Here is a 19,643-nt window from a genome sequence, read left to right on the forward strand (position 1 = left end):
TGGTAGGCAAGTGCTCTACCACAGCATCATATCCCCAGCCCAGGAATGTAATTTTGCAATTTTTGTTTTCCAAATACTAGGTACTGAGCCCAGGACCTTCACAATAAGTTACAAGCTCAGCCTCCCGACTTTGCCCCTCAACTTTTTTTTATTTGTTTGCTCTTGAGACAGAGTCTTGTTAAGGCACTAAGTGCCTAGACTGGGCTTGAATTTGCAGACTTCCTGCCTCAGCCTCCCAGAATGTGATAAATGCCATTTTTATGTAATGGCTCTTCAGTGTGTATCTTCAGACTTCACCTTCCTTCTCTTCTGAGTTTTAGACTCACATGTCCTGCCTATTTAGCACTACCCTGTTTTTGTTTTTCTTTGCATTACTCAGGGTTGAATGCAGGGCCATGCCCATGGTAGGTAGATACTCTACCTCTGAAGTACCTCCCCAACCCCTCCTTCTCTTTTGTCTTTTTGAGAGAGGGTCTCACTCTCAGCTCAGGCTGGCCTCAAACTCAAAGGGACTCTCCTGCCTCAGCCTCTTGAGTGCTGGGATTACAGGCATATGCCACCATGCCCAGCCATTTTTTTTAATTGTGAGACAGGGTCTCGCCAGGTTGGGGTGGCACTATGGGTTAGCACAGTGAACGTGGCCAAAAAGCCCCTGCTGACACGGAATTTAAATTTCACTAGAGTAGGACAGGTAATAAGCAAGTTACCAAATTAGTGATATAATTCAAGCAAGAATTATTATTATAAAGAAAATAAAGGATGGCAGGAGGGAAATACAGGAAAAACTATTTGACTTGGAGATATGGGGCCTCAGCAGAGGGAGGTCTGAAAAAGCCTTTTCCCTGCACAGGGAGGAGCAAGCAAAGGCCCAAAGCAGGAAAGTAATCTCTCAGGCCCCTCCGACTCCAGCGTCCAGAATGGAACTCTGACGTTCCCGGCCTCACAAGCAGCGGGCACTGCAGACTTCTGCTCCCAGAACGACAGTGCCAGGGGCCAGAGTTACTTCCCGACCTGATACAGCCACATCCACTGTAAAAGCAATGGCTTCAATTCGTTAGACAACCAGAAAGAAAAATGGGGGCCCCTAGAAATGAGGCAAATGAATCCTGTTAGTGGCCCGGCCTCTGTTTCAGAGTCTGCGGGCCTCAGTGTAGGGCTGGGGACCTGCACAGAGCCTGGAGGACCTCATGAGTCAGGACGACAAAGCCGGGTTGAGGGGATGCCAGGGCGGCTACAGTTCAGCGGACACTGCCCCAGAAAGGAGCGGGCTGCCTGAGAGAGCAGCTGTCCTGCAGTGCCGGTGGGAATGCGCCGCAGGGCAGCCGCTTGGCAAACCCATCGGGCAATTCCCTGAGGAGTTGAATATACCAGCCAGGAGCTATTTGAGAGGCCAGCCTGGGCAATTTGGCAAGAACCAGTGTCAAAATAAAATAAAAATGGATGGGATAGTGCACTTGCCTCACATGGGTGAGGCCTGGGGTTCAAACTGCCAGGGACAGAAAGGAGAGAGCACAGGCACGGTGGGACGCCGTGCGTACACACTGCCAGGAAGGGAAAACGCAAACTAACCTACTGACAGAGCACAGATGTGTGCTTGCCTAGGGGGTGACATGGGGGAGCGGCAGGAAGAAATGGGAGAAATCGATACTCAAAGGCCTACATGCTTCTCAACAGGGCACCGCGGCCCGTGGGCAGCTGCCTTGCCCACCTGCACGGGCGCGTCCCCGTCGGGAGCATCTCGGTCACCAGGCAGGGCACTCTTCTTCACCAGGTAGGTCTTGTGGCTGATTTCGGAGCACTCCTATAACACACAGTATGCGCAGTCGACAGGATTAGTTCTTCCTCGCCTGTTTCGGGTTGTTTTGGTTTTTGTTTTATCTTATTGGTGCACTTTAGATATACATAAGGATAACATTCACCATAGGGAATTTGTACCTTACACGATATATCTTGCTCCTTCTTTTTTTTCCCCATCCCCCTGCCTTCCCTTCATCCCTCTTCCCCTCCTTATTTACAAGAGCTTTTGTTTCCATTTTTTTTCTTTCTATTCTGTTTTTCTTGTCCCTCCTTTCTCCCCACCCGCTGCCCCCGTCTCTTGTTCCTGGCTTTTGAGGGCCACTTTCTGTGCCTCACCAGGGTCGGATGGTCTGGAGAGGAAATGCTGACCATGAACAATGGGAGGAATGGTGACACAGTGATCTCTCTCTCTCTCTCAGTCAATCAATCAATCTTAGGCCCCAGCACATGATGGCAGGCAAGTGCTATACCACTCACACACACACACACACACACACGCACACGCACACGCACACGCACACCGCTATAGCCACTTCATGACTTCTTATCTCTATGTCTGCCTCAGTATTCCTCTAATGTTTCTTTTAGAGTCTTTCTAGAACTGCCTGCTATCGAGCGCGGGCCTACCACACATGAGGCTCTGGGTTCAACCCCCACTACAGCCCCCAAAAAAGAAAGCAAGAAAAGTTTTCTGCCCACCTTTCCTAGACTCAACCTGCTGGTGATGGCGGGGGCTCCCACCATCCACCAATGTCTGCTCTGGAAGAAGCATCCCCCAAGCTGCCCGGGGCTGGCTAGGGGCACTCCTAGAACATCCACACTCAGCTGGAGCCGCGGCATGTTTCTTCCAGAATGCCCCCTTAGCTTGCCCTCTCTAAATTGTACTCTTGCCAGGTGTGATGGCACAGGCCTGTAACCCCAGCCCTCAGGAGGCTGAAGCAGGAGGATCACCGTGAGTTTGACGCCAGCCAGGGCTACATAGTGAGTTCAAGGCCAGCATGAATGACACAGAGACCCTGTCTCAAAAAAGCAATAATTAATTAAAACAAAGAAATTCTACTTTTCTATGTCCAAATTAGTCTTGTCCCTCTCCCATCACAACCCTCATCCTCCTCAGCACTCTCATCTTTGGTCTTCCAGCCCTGCACTGTCTTGTTCTGTAACTGTTTCAGACCTGTGCCTTCTCTCTCTATGTATGCACAGAACTACATCTGTTAGAAAGAGCAGAGGTCTCAGGGTCAGATATTTAAATTGTTAGTTGGCCTTGAATCTATGTGATTTTGAGTGCATCCCTGTACTCCTCTGTCATGGGGGATAAACAGATGGAATGCATGAATGCTCCAGTTTAGGGCCTGGCACGTACACCTGAATCCTACCATGTGTTCATTTAAGTCACAGTAACTCATCCGCCTGTGCTCAGAGCAGGAGGAGAAGGTGGCAGGTGTGCTCCATGCACACACAGCCTCGAGGCCTGAGACAGGAGGAGGGGAAGGGGGAGGGGAGGAGAGGGAGGGGGAACCCTCCAGGCACTAAAGGTGTTCCTAGTATTGGAGGAGCAGGCTCCATACACAGGCTAGCTATTTCATTTACCAAAGAAGCAGCCATCTGCCACAATCCTAGAGACCTTCCCAAGAGACAAAAGGATGAATTCCCAATGTGCTGCCTCTTTGGATTTTCAAGAATCATCTCCGTTGCATTCAGATTTTATCTGGTCTCATGTCCTGAAAAATGAGCCGCTAGGCAACCATGTAGGGTGCACTTAGCCAAACTGAGATGGCCACGACATCACTAAGCGATGTATTCTCAGGGACCATCATCTATCCATGGTCTGGCATTGACGTAAACACTGTTATGCCGCACCTGACTGCACAGACTTTTGACCCTTACCCCGCCCACAGTTGGACTCAATAGCTCTGTTATTTCCCCACACTTACAGGCATAAGCATAGACTCGGTTTGGACTTTCTGTATCCAAGCCAGTTCTGTGTTAAAGTAACTGCTCAGCTAATACTTACTGAGCATGAAGAAGACAATCAACAAGTGTTTTTAATAATATCCGTTCTTAGCTGAGTGGGGGCACACACCTGCAATCCCAGCACTCTGGGAGACTGAGATGGGGGATTGCAAACACAAGCCCAGCCCGGGGAATTAGCAATTTAGCAGGACACTGCTTCAGAATTTTAAAAAAGGGCTGCAGCTTAATCTCCAGTAGCATGCATACATGCACACACCCACACATATGCATACACACACACACACACACCCCATTTCTGAGATTGTCACATACCCTCATCATCTTGCCTAATCTCCAGAAAACCATAACAAAGTTAAGCTTTTATGTGGTCTAGTAACTTTCCTATTGCAAAAGAAGTCTGCATGTTTATTTCAATGATAAAGCCATACTTTTTCCATAAGATCATGACTTTCTTTGTTGGGGGCAGGGGGCGCTGGGGATGGCACCCAGAGACACGCTGAGCACATGCTACCAGCCGCCTGCACTCAAGCTACAGCCCCTATGCATGGTCATTCCTGCCACACCTGCTCGTGTCACCATCTCTAAGCTGACAGGACCATGTCCCCGCTAGAAGAGTGAATTACCTCCAGCTCTCTCCACACCTTGCTCCTGATCGCCTTCATGTCACTGTGGTATCGCTGGCGTATTTCCTCTAGCTGCTTCCAATATTCCTGAAAAGCAAACCCAATCCAAAACTTTAAATGTGTGCAAACAACTTAACAGCAATAATCTCTCTATAGCCTGTAATTTCTCTAATGTGCAATATAAAACAAGCATCAGAAAACCTGCAGCTCTTAAAGATGACCATGTGCTTGCTCATGACACTTCACATATTCTGAGGGGCGCCCTGGCGGGTACAGGTGTCAGGCTCACATATAACCCCAGTGTGGTACCAAGGCACGTTTCCTTACATGCCCCTCTTAGGGACAGTTCTGGTGTATGCTGAAGTCCTCCTCTCTCCTCTGTGCCTCAGAACGTGCCCCACTTGGGCACAGGGGCACTGCAGATGGGACTGGTTAAAATGCGCTCATGCTGGTATACAGTGGTCCCAGTCCAACATGACGGTGCTCTTCTAAGAAGACGGCCATGTAAAGATAGAGGCATAGGGGAGGACGCCGTGTGACAAAGGCAGAGACTACAGTCGCGCAGCTGCCAGCCAAGGAGGGCCAAGGACTGCAGCAAATCCTCGGAGGCCAGGAGCCGGCAAAGCAGGAAGCCCCTGTGGGTTTCAGGGCCGGCGTGTGATGCCCACACTCGGGACATCCGGCCTGCAGAGCTGGGGGCCGATACATTTCTCTTGTTTTAAGCCTCCCAGTTGGTAGCACTTGGTTACAGCAGCCCTGGGGAACTAATAAAAATCCCAAATAAGTTAATGATGGACAGCTCCTGTATTAATCCAAGGAAAAAAGCGTCATGGACAAAGCAATGTTGCACTCTCTGAGAAGTGAAGTACCCAACTCTGTGTCCCCCGAAACACCCGGCAGGCGCCGCCTGTGCAAAGTGAAAAGCAACAGCCCCTCCCAGGCATCCTGTGAAGACAGAAGCGGAGGATGGCAACACAGCCACAGGCAGCCCCAAGCCACGCCGTTTCCGACCTGGGTCTTCACCTCCCTTCTCCTCCGCTGAAGCTCCCGGATGCCAGGCTCTTCTCTGTGACTTCTCAGCCCTGCGCAGTGGGTGTGACTTGGCTCAGCAGAACACGGACGAAGACCCTAGGAATTGAATGAGATCATTTCTAAAGCATGTCTGCATTTTCAAAATGTCTTTGGATTTGACCGTGACTTTTTTCAGCAGGCAAAAATTATATCATCAACAAATCTAGTAGTTGGGAGCTTTTATGGTAAGTAGAATTTTCGTAAGCATTAAGTATTAAATAAAATTTTAAAATTCAATCCCAGTGTTGCTTATTCTCAGCAGCTGTTATTTTATGGTATCACTTGAGACCCCTAGATTGATATTCTGAATTGGGAGATTATAATTGTGAACCGAAAGCTCTGTAACGGTTTGGCAATCCCGGAGTGTGAGATTTAGTAGGAGAACAGAACAACAGCTTGTGATCAGGTCAAAGTAAGAGGGATACAAATGGGATGTGGAGCATCCTGTCTCAGCCCCAGACTTCTGATACAACACCTAAAGATAAAGATTAACTTTCAATTCAAGTAGTAAGGTACAATAGACATTTAAAACTTTTTTGAAACTGATTGATTGATTGTCTTTTTGAGACAGGGTTTCACTATGCAGTTCAGGCCGAACTCACTTTGTAGCCTAGGCTGGCCTCAAACTCCCAGCGATCCTCCTGCCTCAGCTTCCGGAGTGCTGAGATTACAGGCATGCACCAGCACACCTGGTTCTAGACACTTTTTAAAAAAATGTGTAGAAGATTCTGTTAAAAATAAACAGAATCAAAGCGCTGTAGCACAGAAGGGATCTGAAAGCTCATCTACTCCAAAATTATCCTTTATAGAAAAGGAAACTCAGGCTCAGAAAGGTTCATCCACTGTCCATGGTCACAAACCAAGTGACAGAGACAGGGATGAAACCAGGCTTCTCTTGCTCTGATTCAAGCCTATCCCCATTATTCTTCTTAAGCTTAAAAAACTGAGGACGAGTAGATGGCTCGTCTTCACCTTTGTTGAATGAACTTTGACTTAAGGATCCATGAGTATCTGTGACCAGAGAAAACCACCAGGAAATTCTTGAAGACTCCCATATTTGGTACTTTACTTACCAATTGCTTTTCCACTTTCAACTTATATTGTTGAGCTTCAAATTTCCTCTGAAGGTACTCTGCAGGCCTTAGGGAATAAGAACATCAGTCTGAGTGCAAATGCTATGTTTTAGATCTAGATGTCGCCCCAAAGCCTCCTGCGCTCATAGCGCAGGCTTCTGGGAGGTGCCTGCACTGTGGGTGTGTGACGCTCGGCACTGCGGTGGTCCACTGAAGGGTTCAGAGCTGGGTGTGGTGTTGGGAGGTGAAGCCTGGTGGGAAGAGGTGGCTCGCCGGGCGCTGCCTGGAACGGTATGGATCCCTCCACTGGCTCAACCTGTCCTGCTTCCTGCCCGCCAGGCCATGGGCTGTTTGTCCTCTGCTGTGTCCCTCTGCCATGTTGCCTTGGAGCCAGCCACTCACTTACTTAAAGTCTCTGGCTCTTGTTTCCTAATCTGTAAAGTGGACACAGCACCACTTCACAGTGGAAGGAATCAGGGCTTCCAAGGCGGCTGGCCAAACCTGTACAAAGTCCTGTTCCTCATCCCATGGCTTGGAATTGGAGCTCTAGGGGGAGAGAACTGGGGCGGGGCAGAACAATGACGGGGGAACTCGGTCATCAGAGGCTTCTTTGGATCCAGTAGGATGGGATGTTATGGGCAGCGACATATTGGGGGAAAAAGGATGTCATGTAGCCGCTTGGGAGATAAAACCATATATAACCGAAATAATTGCTACTTTGACAGCTCCCTTATCTGTACAGAGTGGAAGATGTTTTCCCGGTGGCTGAACAAGTTGTGTGGCTGCTTTCAGGTCAATGTAAAATGTGTATTGCAACTTGAGCTAATGGGACACATAATTTTGATGATCCTGAGGGTCATTTAAAAGCGTGTCATGAGGACGGATAAAACCCTACCTACCAGTGGCCACTATCTTTAAAAATAAACCGTCTACATTTCCCATCATGGATTTCTGAAAAAATTATTCTTTTACCACCCTTATCTAATTTTTATTAAGTACTGATGCTATTGCCATCACATAGTCTCTTGTATTTTTTACAGTTCATCCAAAATTTTGATTGTCCAGCATATATAAGGCCCTGGGTTCTAACCCTACTATCAATCAATCAACCAACCAATAACCATAGACAACAAAGTTAGTGAATTCCCACCCTTCAACAACAACAATAAAGTGATGACAAAGCACTGTTTAAATAAACAACAATCAGGCTGAAGGTATGGATCAGGGGTAGCACATCTGCCTAGCATGTGTGAGGCCCGGGATTGTTCCCCGGAACCCCCAAAACCAAACACACCTCTCAGACATAGGCCTGATGGTGTCAGCTATTCTGGACACAGGAATACTTAAGTCAGGGGGAAAAAAAACATTGAAAATATTGTAGATCTGCAGAAATTTGTTACAGAGTACACTTTACAAAATCTATAAAAGCAATTTAAGTTTATTATTTTCTTTCAAACACATGCATATTTTGAAATCTTTAGAATATAAGTACTGAATGAAATCTATTTCACTTTTCAAAATGCTCAAATGATATTTCATTTTAATAATTTGATTATTCATGAGTCTTACTAGTAGCTTCTTTGAAAAATTAAATAAACACAACTATTTTAATCATCTCCCAGATAATGGAATTCTCTAGGAAAGGAAAATAATATGAAACATTCAAGAGTATGACTCTTGCCTATGTTTAAGTGGAACCATGAATAAGAAAATAAGCAATGATTTAAGGGTTTTGTTTTTGTTTCTGAGACAGGGTCTTGCTGTGTCTTCCAGGCTTGCCTTGGAGTCACTGCATAGCCCAGGCTGGCCTCAAACTCACAGTGATCCTCCTGCCTCAGCCTCCTGAGTGCTGGGATTACAGGCATGTGCCCCCATCCCCGGTAATTTAAGTATTTAAAGTGTAGATTTTAGTAGTTCTTTTTGGATTATTTGTTTTGGGAGAATCTGGAAGGATTTCAGAAAAAAATGTGACAAATGAGGCAGGAGGATCATTTGCACCCAGAAATTCAAGGTGGCCCAGGCAGCACAGTAAGACCCTGTCTCTAAACGGACAGACAGAATGCTGGTATGGGAAGATATTTTCAGAGGACCAAAGCTTAGGTCAGACTACCACATTACCATTGAGCAGGCGATGGAGCATGACTTTCTTCCTCCCTGTAACTCTCCTCAACTCCAGAATCTCTCTGAGGAGCACAGTGAGAACCAGCCTCCTGGGCGCGCTTCCTCAAAATGTCAAGTTCAGCATAATAAACATCATAGTGTCCGCAAACTGCAGCAAGTGTGGGGCTTTCTATCATTTTTATCTGAGAGATTAAAACCAAGAGTAAAGCTGTATGTAAAATACTTAATACAAATCTATAATTGACAAATTGAAGTAACCATACGTAAGACAAGGCAGGGAAGGTGTATATTTGTTGTTCTTACTCTAGACATGTTTTCAGAGTAAAATAATCTTAGAGTCATCAAATCCTAGAGTTGAAAAAGACCTCAGAGGTCTAAGTACTTGTAGCATAGTAGTTTACAATTCTGCCAGTGTGTGGCTCTGAGTCACCTCCACTAGAAGGCTAGCAAGTGAAAAATACTTCGCCAGCTAGTATGTCTAGCCAAGTTCTGAAACTAGACTGATAAGCATTGTTTTCTATTTTTCATAAGCTTACTGATACCTTATTGTACTTTATGGGAAAATAATCCTGATATGCGATTCACAGATTTGTGGGTTTGCAACACTAGTGGTTTCTGATAAACTGAGTAAATGCAAAATGGTGTAATAGCTTAAAGAAAATAAGCTGCTGCCTCCCTGAGAGTTATTCTTCCCTAGAAAACACCAGGCAGGGCGTCTACCAGCTGGGACATGCACGTCACCACCCCAAATACTCCTCCTGTCCTTTCTAACCAGAACAGAACGAGAGAAGCAGAAAGCAAAGTTTATCTTATCATAAACCAGGGCAGAGGTCAAAAAACTAGAAGAGAAGAATCAGACCAGATTAAGACAAGAAAATTAATCAAGACCCTTGCTAAAGAGCAAGATGTCCTCAATTTCACATGAAGGGATATAGCTCAGTGCCTGCCTGGCAAGCACCAGGTCCTGAGTTCGATTCCTGGTACGAAAAAAAATTTACATGAAATCTAACACCTCTGCCTACTTAACAGCTGTTAATAAAAGAGGAAAAAAAAAGATCAAACTGCTGGGAAGGCCTAAGGCGGGAGTATGAACCAAATGGTTAAAACTGAAACGTCCTCACTACAAAGCAGGAACACACCACGCTCTGTTCTTGTCTCATAGACATTTTAGATTAAACCATGTACGGTTGTGGATACTTGATCATCTTCAGCCTACAAAAATGGTACATAAGCATAAGTTTTATTTTTAAATTTTTAGAGCAGTAGTTTTCTTGGTTTTATTTTCACCAGTGTAGAACCCAGGAGAAAATAGTGTGACTGCTTGGTTTTGGGGGGTTTTTTGTGATTACTTGTGGAAAGTGGCTGGAAATAGAGAAAAGCATGGGAAGGGGATGAACAGCTTCTTCAAGACTTCCTCTAAAATCTCCCTCAGTAATGGGAACATCCACGGCGGTTCCTCTGCGGACCCATTAATTTCCCTGCATCAGCAGCTGCTCAAATGAACAGAAAAGATGTCAGCGGGACAATCCTTCTAATTTAATCCATCCTTGAATCTTTTAGATGTTTTCTCTCCCACAGGTCTGATACAGAGTCCTTTGTATCACAACATACTTTAAAAATTTGTCTAATAAAGTAATACACCTTATATCAAAGGAAAGGTGAAGGAGTCCGGCCCCACCCTCCTAGCTGACCAGAGACCACTTTAAGCCCCTTCCGCCCACCATGTTGGACACCTGCTCACAATGCACTCAGAGCTGTGGGTTAAGGAGGCCCAGGAACCACGGCTGCACCCACAACTCCCATCGCCCTTCAGCCCTGCTCCTGGCTGCACCCGCCGCTGCCTGGGCCCTCTCCAGCCTCGCCCCTGGCAGGCAGCCACAGCTCCTCTCATGGAACTCCGTGCCTCCAAGGTCCCACGCTGGCTGCTCCCTTTCACAGACCCTCTCTGCTCCTGACCCTGTGGAAGACCTTCCAGCCTGTGAGAGGGACAGGTCTGCTCCAAGTGCCAGGGCGGCCCCCGTTCTGAATAAACCTGTCCTGACCAGTGAGCTTGTACCTTTGTTTCTTCCTACTTTTTTTTTCTAAAAAAAGGGCAATAATTTAACCAATAATTTCAACAATGTGTTTATGTACCAACACATTTTAGATGTCTATATAATGAATAAACGTTCAATACATGTGCTTCCAAAATGTTCTTCTACACCAGCGATGGCGAACCTTTTAGAGCGTTCAGTCAATAGCTAACAGCCCACTGTGGCACACGTGCCGTAGGTTCACCAGCACTGCCGTGAGCTTTCTTTAAAAATACAAGTTTTGGGGAGCTGGGATATAGCTCAGGGGTACAGTGCTTGCCAAGCGTGAAACAGGTCCCGAGTTTGACCCCCAGCAGCTCAAAAAAGAAAAAAGCAATGGCCATTTTATCATTTATATACCAGAAGCATTTCATTAACTTGACCTAAAAGATCCAAGACTCTGTTAAAGTAGATTCAAATAACTATGAAGAAAGAAAACCTAGGTGGTCAGGCATGATGGTGCACACTTGTAATCCCAACTACTTTGGAGGCTGAGGCAGGAGGATCACAAATCAAGCCTAGCCTGGGCAACTTAGCAAGACCCTGACTCAAAATCAAAAACACAAAGCGCTGGGAACATAGCTCAGCACACCCTGATTTCAATCCTATGTTGGACAAAACAAAACAAATGAACAACCTAGCGAAAGATCAATTACTATACAATAAAAACTTCTCACATTGACAATTCTGAAGCAGGACGGTGAGTTTGTTTGAGGCCAGCCTGGCCTACATAATGAGATTGCATCAAAAGAAAAACAAAACAAAATACACAAACTCATCAATTACATATAACATTAGAACATAGAGTATGAACTGCACTATTTAATGGAACTTGTCTCATATGAAAAGCCTTTTTTATATAAGATTTTGTAACTTTCAGTTCTAAAAAGAAACTAATATATGATTGTCAGAAAATATAGCATTCTGATTTTTTTATTTTTTCTTTTGAGACAGGGATTCACCACATAGTTCAGGCTGGTCTTGAACTCACTATGTGGCCCAGGCTGGCCTCAATCTTGGGGTGATCCTCCTGCCTCAGCCTCCCAAGTGCTGGGATTAGAGAAGTGCACCACCACACCTGGTAGCATTTGTTATTCCTAAAATGAGAATGAAGTACCAAATAAACACACTTTAATGCTCACTATAGAATGACTAGAAATACAAGGCCAGTGGGCTCCAAATTCATTAGCACCACGGTACACCCACAGTCTTCTCAGGAGCCCACAGCTGAAGAACCAGGTAAGAAGGCCAGGGATGTAGCTCAGCGGCACAGCACCTGCCTGGCAAGCCCAAGGTCCTGAGTTCAATTCCCAGTACCAAAAAAAAAAAAAAAGAAGAAGAAGAACCAGGTAAGGGGTTCACGTGACTTACAGGTACGGGTTCCTGGACTCCGGCCGGTGGTCTCTGTTTGTTCCTATGTGACTTGTCCTTTCTTGTAACCGGCACTGGTATCCTTGCTCTTGGACACTTCCCCTGAAATCTCACTTTCTGTACTTCAGAATCTTATTTAACCAAAATAAAACAAAAATGATTTTAAAAATCCTACCCCTTTAGTGTGGATGCTTTCAAGAGTACAAACATAAGCTGCATTTTATAACACACTAAGTTTACTTTAGCCAGAAATCCTGCACACATAGTGAGAGGAAGTACTAAGAATATTAATATGATTTTCTGTGAATGCAGAAAGTCATTTTCCAGGGTTCCTTTATATATTTCTAGCAATATGTAAGACTACACTTTATTAAAAAGGAAGAACTGATGTTAATATTTACAGAAACACTGCACATGGGACCATTGTAGAAGTAGTGAAATGCAGTCATGACAGCCAGGGTTACCAGGCCTTGCCTGTCACCGCCGTTCCTGCGTTAGTGCCGGAAATGTATGCGTGACTCTTCCACGTCTGTCTTTGCTGCTATCAAAATTTGTTCTTGCTCTCCTACCTCTCCTGTATTTAAATGTGGACAGTGCTATTGGGCATGGCTGTACATGTCAGTTTCCAGGGGGTGGAGGCAGAGTCAGGAGGGTCTAGAGTCTGAAGTCAATCTGGGCAAACAGCAAATTCCAGCCCAGCCTAGACTAGAGTGAGCTCTTGTTTCAAAGCAAGGAAAGAGAGAGAGACAGAGAGGGGGAGAGAGAAAGAGAGAGAGAGAGAAGGAGGGAACAGGGACAGTGCAATTTTATCCTCAATTTATCTACTTTCTAAATATTCTCAATCTAGACTGATATGTAACAAGTGTCAAATTGAATTTTACTATCGTCATTATTTGTAGTGCTAGGGGTTGAACCGAGGAACTTGAGTGCACAAGTGTTCTACCACTGAGCTACATCCCAGCCCTTTTTATTTTTGTTTTGAGGCAGGGTCTCTCTGAAGTACACAAACTTAGGATCATCCTGCTTCAGTCTCCCAAGTAGCTGGGACTACATGGATGGGCCACTGTGCTTAAATCAAATTCAGTATGACTAAGAGGCTTCCTCATTTTGTCTTTAACTTTCCTTGGTTTTCGTTTCTCTATCCCAAAGATGACATCTCCCTATCACAGATTCCTTGGAGAAAGTCTAGGCCTTCCGATTCTACAAACTCAGACACCTGGGTATAGCTCAATCCTACTGCTCTAACGTTCACAACCTCCTCCTTAACATGCCCCCCACGCCGACACGCACACATTCAGCATTTCATCACCTCATCTGACTCTGTTTTTGCTTTGCTTTGTTTTGCTTTTGAGACAAGGTAATCCCGGGTGGCTGTGAACTCGGGCTCAGGCTGGCCTGGAACTGGAGATCCTCCTACCTCAGCCATGAGTTCTGGGATCACAGTGTGCGCCGGCGCAGCTCCTATATTCTATCTGATTCTTGACACCAGGACTAAAGTTGTTCTCTCCACTTACTGCTGCCGTAAAATATCGTCTGTTTCCATTCCTGGGCTCTCATACTGTTTTCCAAGATTCTACCTTCAGCTGCAATGGGCCTTTGCAAGAGAATGCTCTCTCACGCTCGGAGTGCTGGGATTACAGGTGTGAGCCAGAGTACCCCGCATATGCAAGAGAATTCTTCATCACTAGTCCATCCTCTCTATTTCTGAAAATATGCTTGTTTTCTCCCGTGTTTGTCTGTGAGCCCCTTCCACCCCGCCCCTTCACCACGCGGAGGTCCAGGTTCACCCTCTTCTTATGCTGTGCTTCCTGAAGTTTTCCTGACTGCAGGAAAGGAAAGGAACTGAAGCCTCTGGGTAGCGCCTGAGCTACGGACACCCACTAGTCCCCGTGACCAGCGATTTCACTCCTGCTTTATGGCTCATATTTTCTAACTGTCCTTGTTCAGTGTAGTCAGTGAGATTTCCCCGCTCACACTGGGAGCCGTTTGACCATGTGAGGCGCTGGTAATAAACGCCTTTTTAATGTCAGTGCGTGCAGACATCAAAACCAAGTTGCAGCTGGGCATGGTGGCGCACACCTGTAATCCCAGCACTTGGGAGGCTGAGGCAGGAGGATAGTGGCAAGTTCAAGACCAGTCTGGGCTACAAAGTGAGCTCAAGGCCAGCCTGAACTGCATAGTGAGACCCTGTCTCAAAACGACAAAAAGAAAAAAACCCAAAAAACAAAAGAAAACAAGTTGAAGAGAGCCTCGCCCCGAGAGAGTAGGAGACCCAGCTGTCGATAGTTCGGAGCCACACACAGGTGCTGAGCGCCTTCCTTCCTCCCGCGTCTGCAGTGCTCTCGGGCCGGGCTGCGGGCTCCTCCCCGAGCGCCTGAAAGCAACCGGGAGTCAAGGACCGGGAGACCCACGGCTCTGCAAAGCAAAACCGGGATCCCCCCAGTCACCTCGGGCGCCGAGTACTTGGCAATCAGCTTCTCCAGGAAGGGCCTCTTCAGGATGGAACTGACGGAAGGGCGGTCCCGGGGCGACACCCGAAAGAGCTGCGGGACCAAGCTCCGGAGGTCGCGGGAAAACCTGGGCGGCAGCGGGGCGACGCGCGCCTGGCAGATCATCAGAGCCAGCTGCTGCAGGTTCTTGCCCTCAAACTGAACGCGTCAGGGAAAAGCTAAATACTGGTGTTAAAGCAGTACATATTCCAAGAAGCAAAATAATGTTTCCACGCACCAGGATCCGCCCAACCGCGCTGCTCTCTACAAATCTTTCCTAAGCGGCTATGTAGGCAGTTACTCAAAAAGAGGCCACGGTATCCAAAACTAGTTTTCCATGCACACCTGGCTACCATATAATTTTAAACAACCTAATAGAGCCAAACGTTAATGTTTTCCTTCCAGAAGTTGGTTTCACTTATATGATGTAAATAATTCAAGATGCCAGGTGTGGTGGTGTATGTCTATAATCCCAGCACTCAGGAGGCTGAGGCGGGAGGATCACCATGAGATTTTGACCAGCCTTGGCTAAATAGTGAGTTCAAGGTTAGACTGTGCTACATATCAGAACCCTGTCTCAAAAAAAAGAAACAAAAGTAAATAAATAATTAATTCAAGATTAATTTCACATTGAACATACTTACAGGATGCTTTAGTGTGCAGAGTTCATATAAAACACAGCCAAGAGACCAAATATCCCTAGGGAACATAAGAATTCACATGGCAAGGAGACACCTGTAATTCTTGCCTTTATAGAACCTTGCATATGCGTAGCTTTATTGTGCATAGGTTAATCAGTTCTTACAGGTGCTTTCACATACATCATCACTTCTAAGAGGTAAAATAAAAAACACTTGTAGTTTGTCAGGAACTTACCAGTAGCAGACACAAGATACACAAACTTTGCTACAATCTCATGGCTCACCATTTAATTCACCCACATGTGCCTAACAAAAATGTGTGGGTGATGAAATTTTTGGCAGTTTGAAGGAGGGAGGCTGGAATCAGAAGGTAAAATACGGTTGATTTCAAAAAGTATTTTCTAGCCTGGCATGGGGGCACATGCCTGTAATCCCAGCACTTGGGAGGCTGAGGCAGGAGGATTGCTGTGAGTTCAAGGCCAGCCTAGGCTGCATAGCAAGACCCTGTCTCAAAAAAAAAAACAAAACACAAATGAAAGGTATATCCTACCTACTTAAGGTTCTTGGAAAAACCAAAGTCATATTAAGTGATGAATGTAGTATCTGGCTCTCAATAAATATGTGAAAAAGTACTTGCAATGAGATTCACTCTTTACAGACTTAGTGTGTGTGTGTGTGTGTGTGTGTGTGTGTGTGTGTGTGTTGGTGACTGGACTGACAACCTCAAGAGTTCTAGGCAAGCACTCTGTTACTAAGCTATACCCCCAGTCCCATTAGTAGACATCGATGTATGATTGGTTTAAGAAGTTACTTTACAGAACAAAAAGCAAAAGACAAAAGAAAATGTGAGCTATGGAGGAGATCTTCAAAGGGCCAAAACAAAGATTCATTGAAGAGATGTAGAATGGACCGAGGTGTCACTGAGTGGTAGAGGGCGGGCTTAGCAAGAGAGAGGCCCTGGGTTAATTCCCGGAGAGGGGGCGCGGGAGGGAGAGAGGCTCTCTGAAGCTTTTATGTCTTAGGCCCATAAAATTTTTTTGTATTCTGTCTTGTTTATAAATAAATATTGAAAGAAATAGATTTATAAGAGGTTAAAGTAGATTTTAAAAAGTAGCCTATTTTATTTCTCCAACCTTCTTCATGCTGAGAGTGTAAATTGCCGATTGCCCCCCCCACACACACACACACACTAGGCGTGAGGCCAAGGAGGATTCGATACTTCCACTCCTGTGGGCCAAAGCTTGATTAAACCTGTGTGGGTATGCTCTGGCTTTCTGTTCTTTCTACTGGGTAGAGTGCTTTCTGTACATGAGCCGGGGACGTGGGGGGGGGGGAAGCACTGCTCTTCTCTCTTGGCCAAATTGCCAATTGTAAATATACTCACCTGAGCATTGTGTAGGCTACTCTTGCAGGTGGGAGAAAGAACCCAGAAATACCAGAGAGCTGGGAAAGATTCAGGCATGGCAAGCACTGGCCGGTAACATAAAGATGATAGATGATAGATAGATAGATAGATAGATAGATAGATAGATAGACAGACAGACAGACAGATAGATAGTAATGGTTGATACATTGTGTCAACTTGAGAAGTCCAGAAGCTTAACTAAGTAACTCAGCATTTCTAGGGCATAGAGGTCATGCCCCTACTGCTCCAGGATGTTGTTCATTGTGTCAACTTGAGAAGTTTAGAAGTTTAACTAAGCAATTCAGCAGGGGGCCAGGGTCCTCACTTTGTAAACATCCTGAGCCTGTGCAAGAGGCGGGCATGGAGATGGTGTGAGCGCTACACCCACACCAGGGCGGGCAGCCTGCTTACAATATAAGGGAGGAAAAGAGGCTTGTTCTCCTTTTGCTCATGTTGCTTTGCTGTCTTTTGCTGCCTTGAGCTGTTGCCCTCTGCCATGTGCCCCTCTGCCTTGGAGCCAGCTGATTACAGACAGAAACCTCCACACACTGTGAGCTAAATAAACCTTTCCCCCTTTAATTTTGGGTGTCAGCTATTTTGTCTCAGCAATGAGAGAAAAGTAACTAACATATGGACGGATGGAAATACCCCACTGGCGAACCATACTCTGTGTGTGTGTTGTTTATGTGTGTGTCAGAGAAAGAAAAACTGACTCTAAAGATTTGACTACAGTATAAGGTGAATACAAATTTGCAGGAAACAAATCTAAACTGCTTTCCAGTTTCGAGAAACTCAGTAGCCATCTACCAGGAGCATTTGCTTGGTGCGGATGCCTTGGCCCCAAACTTCTGTTTCCAGAGCGCCCTCTGTGGCCACCTTCGTGACCTACATGCCCGAGGTCTCTGGAAAGTAAAGAAGCCACTTGGGGCTAAGTGGGGCGATGTGGTGAGAACCATGACAATCAGGGCATGATTTGCCAGTCTACAGATGCCCAGCTGATTACTGATCTTCCCATTTTCAGAAGCACCATACCTACAAGTTTTGGAATCTTTTCTCTCTTCCTTTTTTGTTTTGTTGTGGGGTTTTTTTTGAGACAGGATCTCACTACATAGCCCAGGCTGGCTTTGAATTCACAGCGATCCTCCTGCCTCAGGCTCCTAAGTGTTGGTATTACAGCCATGCACGATGGCCAGCCTTCCCCACATTTGAATGTTGACTCCCATTCTTTAAAAGCAGTACAAGGAAACAAGACAATGCTGCTGCCCTGGGACTCAATCTGGCAGGGCTGAACCCTGCTCTGCACTGCGGACCCTCCTTCCAGAACTACCCACCGATGTCACCGCATGGCTCGAGGCCAAACTCACTGGGGCCAGGGATGTCACATATGTATCTCCAAAGGAAAAATACACGTAGATATTTTAGTATATACATATGTAGGTTTTTCCTTTTTTTTTTTTTGAAACAGGGTCTTGCTTTATAGTTCATGCTGGCCTTGAACTCTCTATGTAGGCCACACGGGCCTTGAACTTGTGGCAAAAGCCCATCTCAAAAAACAAACATAAGGCCAAAAGCTTCAGGGATAGTCACTGGGATCCCCATTTCACACCTGCAAAAAGTGAAATTACAAAAGTACCAGAAGAAAGCGAGAATAGATGAGAACTTTAGCTTGTGGAATCTTAATTCAGTGTCACCTATAAGCTTTTACTGACACTTTCAAACCCACAGCCAGGACTCACGTTTTATTGTTGTAGGGCTGATTCTGACAGATCTCTGGGGACAGGTAGTAAGGTGTTCCAATACGAGTTCGCGCAAACTCCATGGAACTAGCAAATGAAGTCAAATCATAAAGCATCATGGTTTATTACCAGAGTAACAAAGGCATGGACATCAAGAAAATGTAAAAACAGATAACAAAATCTGATGCACATCTTAGAAGAAAGCAAAATACTGTATATAGATAATAGAGTAATAGATTTTTAAACTTACAATTCAGCCATACACTTTTCTTTCTTTTTTTTCTTTTAGCCCAGGTTGGCCTTGAACTCTCAACAGCAATCCTCCTGCCTCAGCCTCCCAAGTGCTGGGATTACAGGTGTGTGCCATCACGCCCAGCCACCCCCACAGAGCTACACATCAAAATATATATTTACCTGTAGTGAAAATGAAATATAATACATATTTGAAAATACATATCCTTATGATGGGAATGTGGGTCAGTGATAGAGCACTTGCCTAACATTCACAAGGCCTCAATACTAAAAAAATCTCCAATACTAAAAAAAAATGATGAAAAAAGTCTAAAACCTCGAAACAATTCCTCTTAAATATTCATATATATATGTATATATATGGCTTAGTATTGTCTACATATATTTTTCACATAACTATCATTATAGTGTGCTTATAATAGGGTGTTTATAATTCAGAATTTCATTTTCTTTTCTTAATATAGTGAAATGCCAGGAATAGCGTTGAACACCTGTAATCCCAGGCTGAGGCAGGAGGATCACCATGAGTTTAAGGTCAGCCTAAACTACATATCGAAACCCCTTCCTTAAAAAAGAAAACAAAAAAACTACTTCATAATAGGTTACAAAGAAGTTTCCAAAACCTTAAATGTTTTTGACAAAATAATATATTCAGGAACATGGGTATATCACATTTTATTAAATTTAAATTTAATCATTTCCCAGGTCTTATTAAATAATTACATTATCATTATTTAAACTATCTCAAATTTCAAATTATTCTCTTGAAATAAATTTCTAGAAACAGGATATTTAAACATCTCCTGATACGTATTAAATGAAATTGTCTTCCAAAACAGTTGCACCAGGGCCACACCCTACCACACAGAAACCCACCTGTTTCACTAAGTTCTCACCAGCTTTATGCATACAACTGTCACATCTCATACTTAATAAGCTTGTATCACACCAAAAACCACCACCATCATTTTATTATGCTGCAGTTTATGCTGGGAATCTTTTTTTTTTTTTTTTTTTT

General features: G+C 45.0%; 1 protein-coding gene across 8 annotated transcripts in view; it reads right to left on the reverse strand.

The window, feature by feature from the left end:
• Positions 1-19,643, reverse strand: part of Nek5 (NIMA-related kinase 5) — a 66,756-nt gene that overhangs the window by 19,858 nt on the left and 27,255 nt on the right. For 7 of the 8 annotated variants that reach the window (XM_013515767.1, XM_013515764.1, XM_013515765.1 and 4 more), the window contains 10 exons: positions 18,374-18,460; positions 15,236-15,290; positions 14,550-14,750; positions 14,380-14,476; positions 12,103-12,233; positions 8,657-8,841; positions 6,539-6,605; positions 5,406-5,522; positions 4,395-4,481; positions 1,709-1,801 (listed from right to left, as the gene is read on the reverse strand). In XM_013515767.1, coding sequence (XP_013371221.1) covers positions 1,709-1,801; positions 4,395-4,481; positions 5,406-5,522; positions 6,539-6,605; positions 8,657-8,841; positions 12,103-12,233; positions 14,380-14,476; positions 14,550-14,750; positions 15,236-15,290; positions 18,374-18,460 — 1,120 coding nt within the window. The remainder of the gene's footprint in view (positions 1-1,708; positions 1,802-4,394; positions 4,482-5,405; positions 5,523-6,538; positions 6,606-8,656; positions 8,842-12,102; positions 12,234-14,379; positions 14,477-14,549; positions 14,751-15,235; positions 15,291-18,373; positions 18,461-19,643) is intronic. The other variant, XM_013515766.1, reaches the window with a different exon arrangement.

Source organism: Chinchilla lanigera, unplaced genomic scaffold (genome assembly GCF_000276665.1).
Source record: "Chinchilla lanigera isolate Chin_1 unplaced genomic scaffold, ChiLan1.0 scaffold00030, whole genome shotgun sequence".
Classification (NCBI taxonomy): Eukaryota; Metazoa; Chordata; class Mammalia; order Rodentia; family Chinchillidae; genus Chinchilla; species Chinchilla lanigera.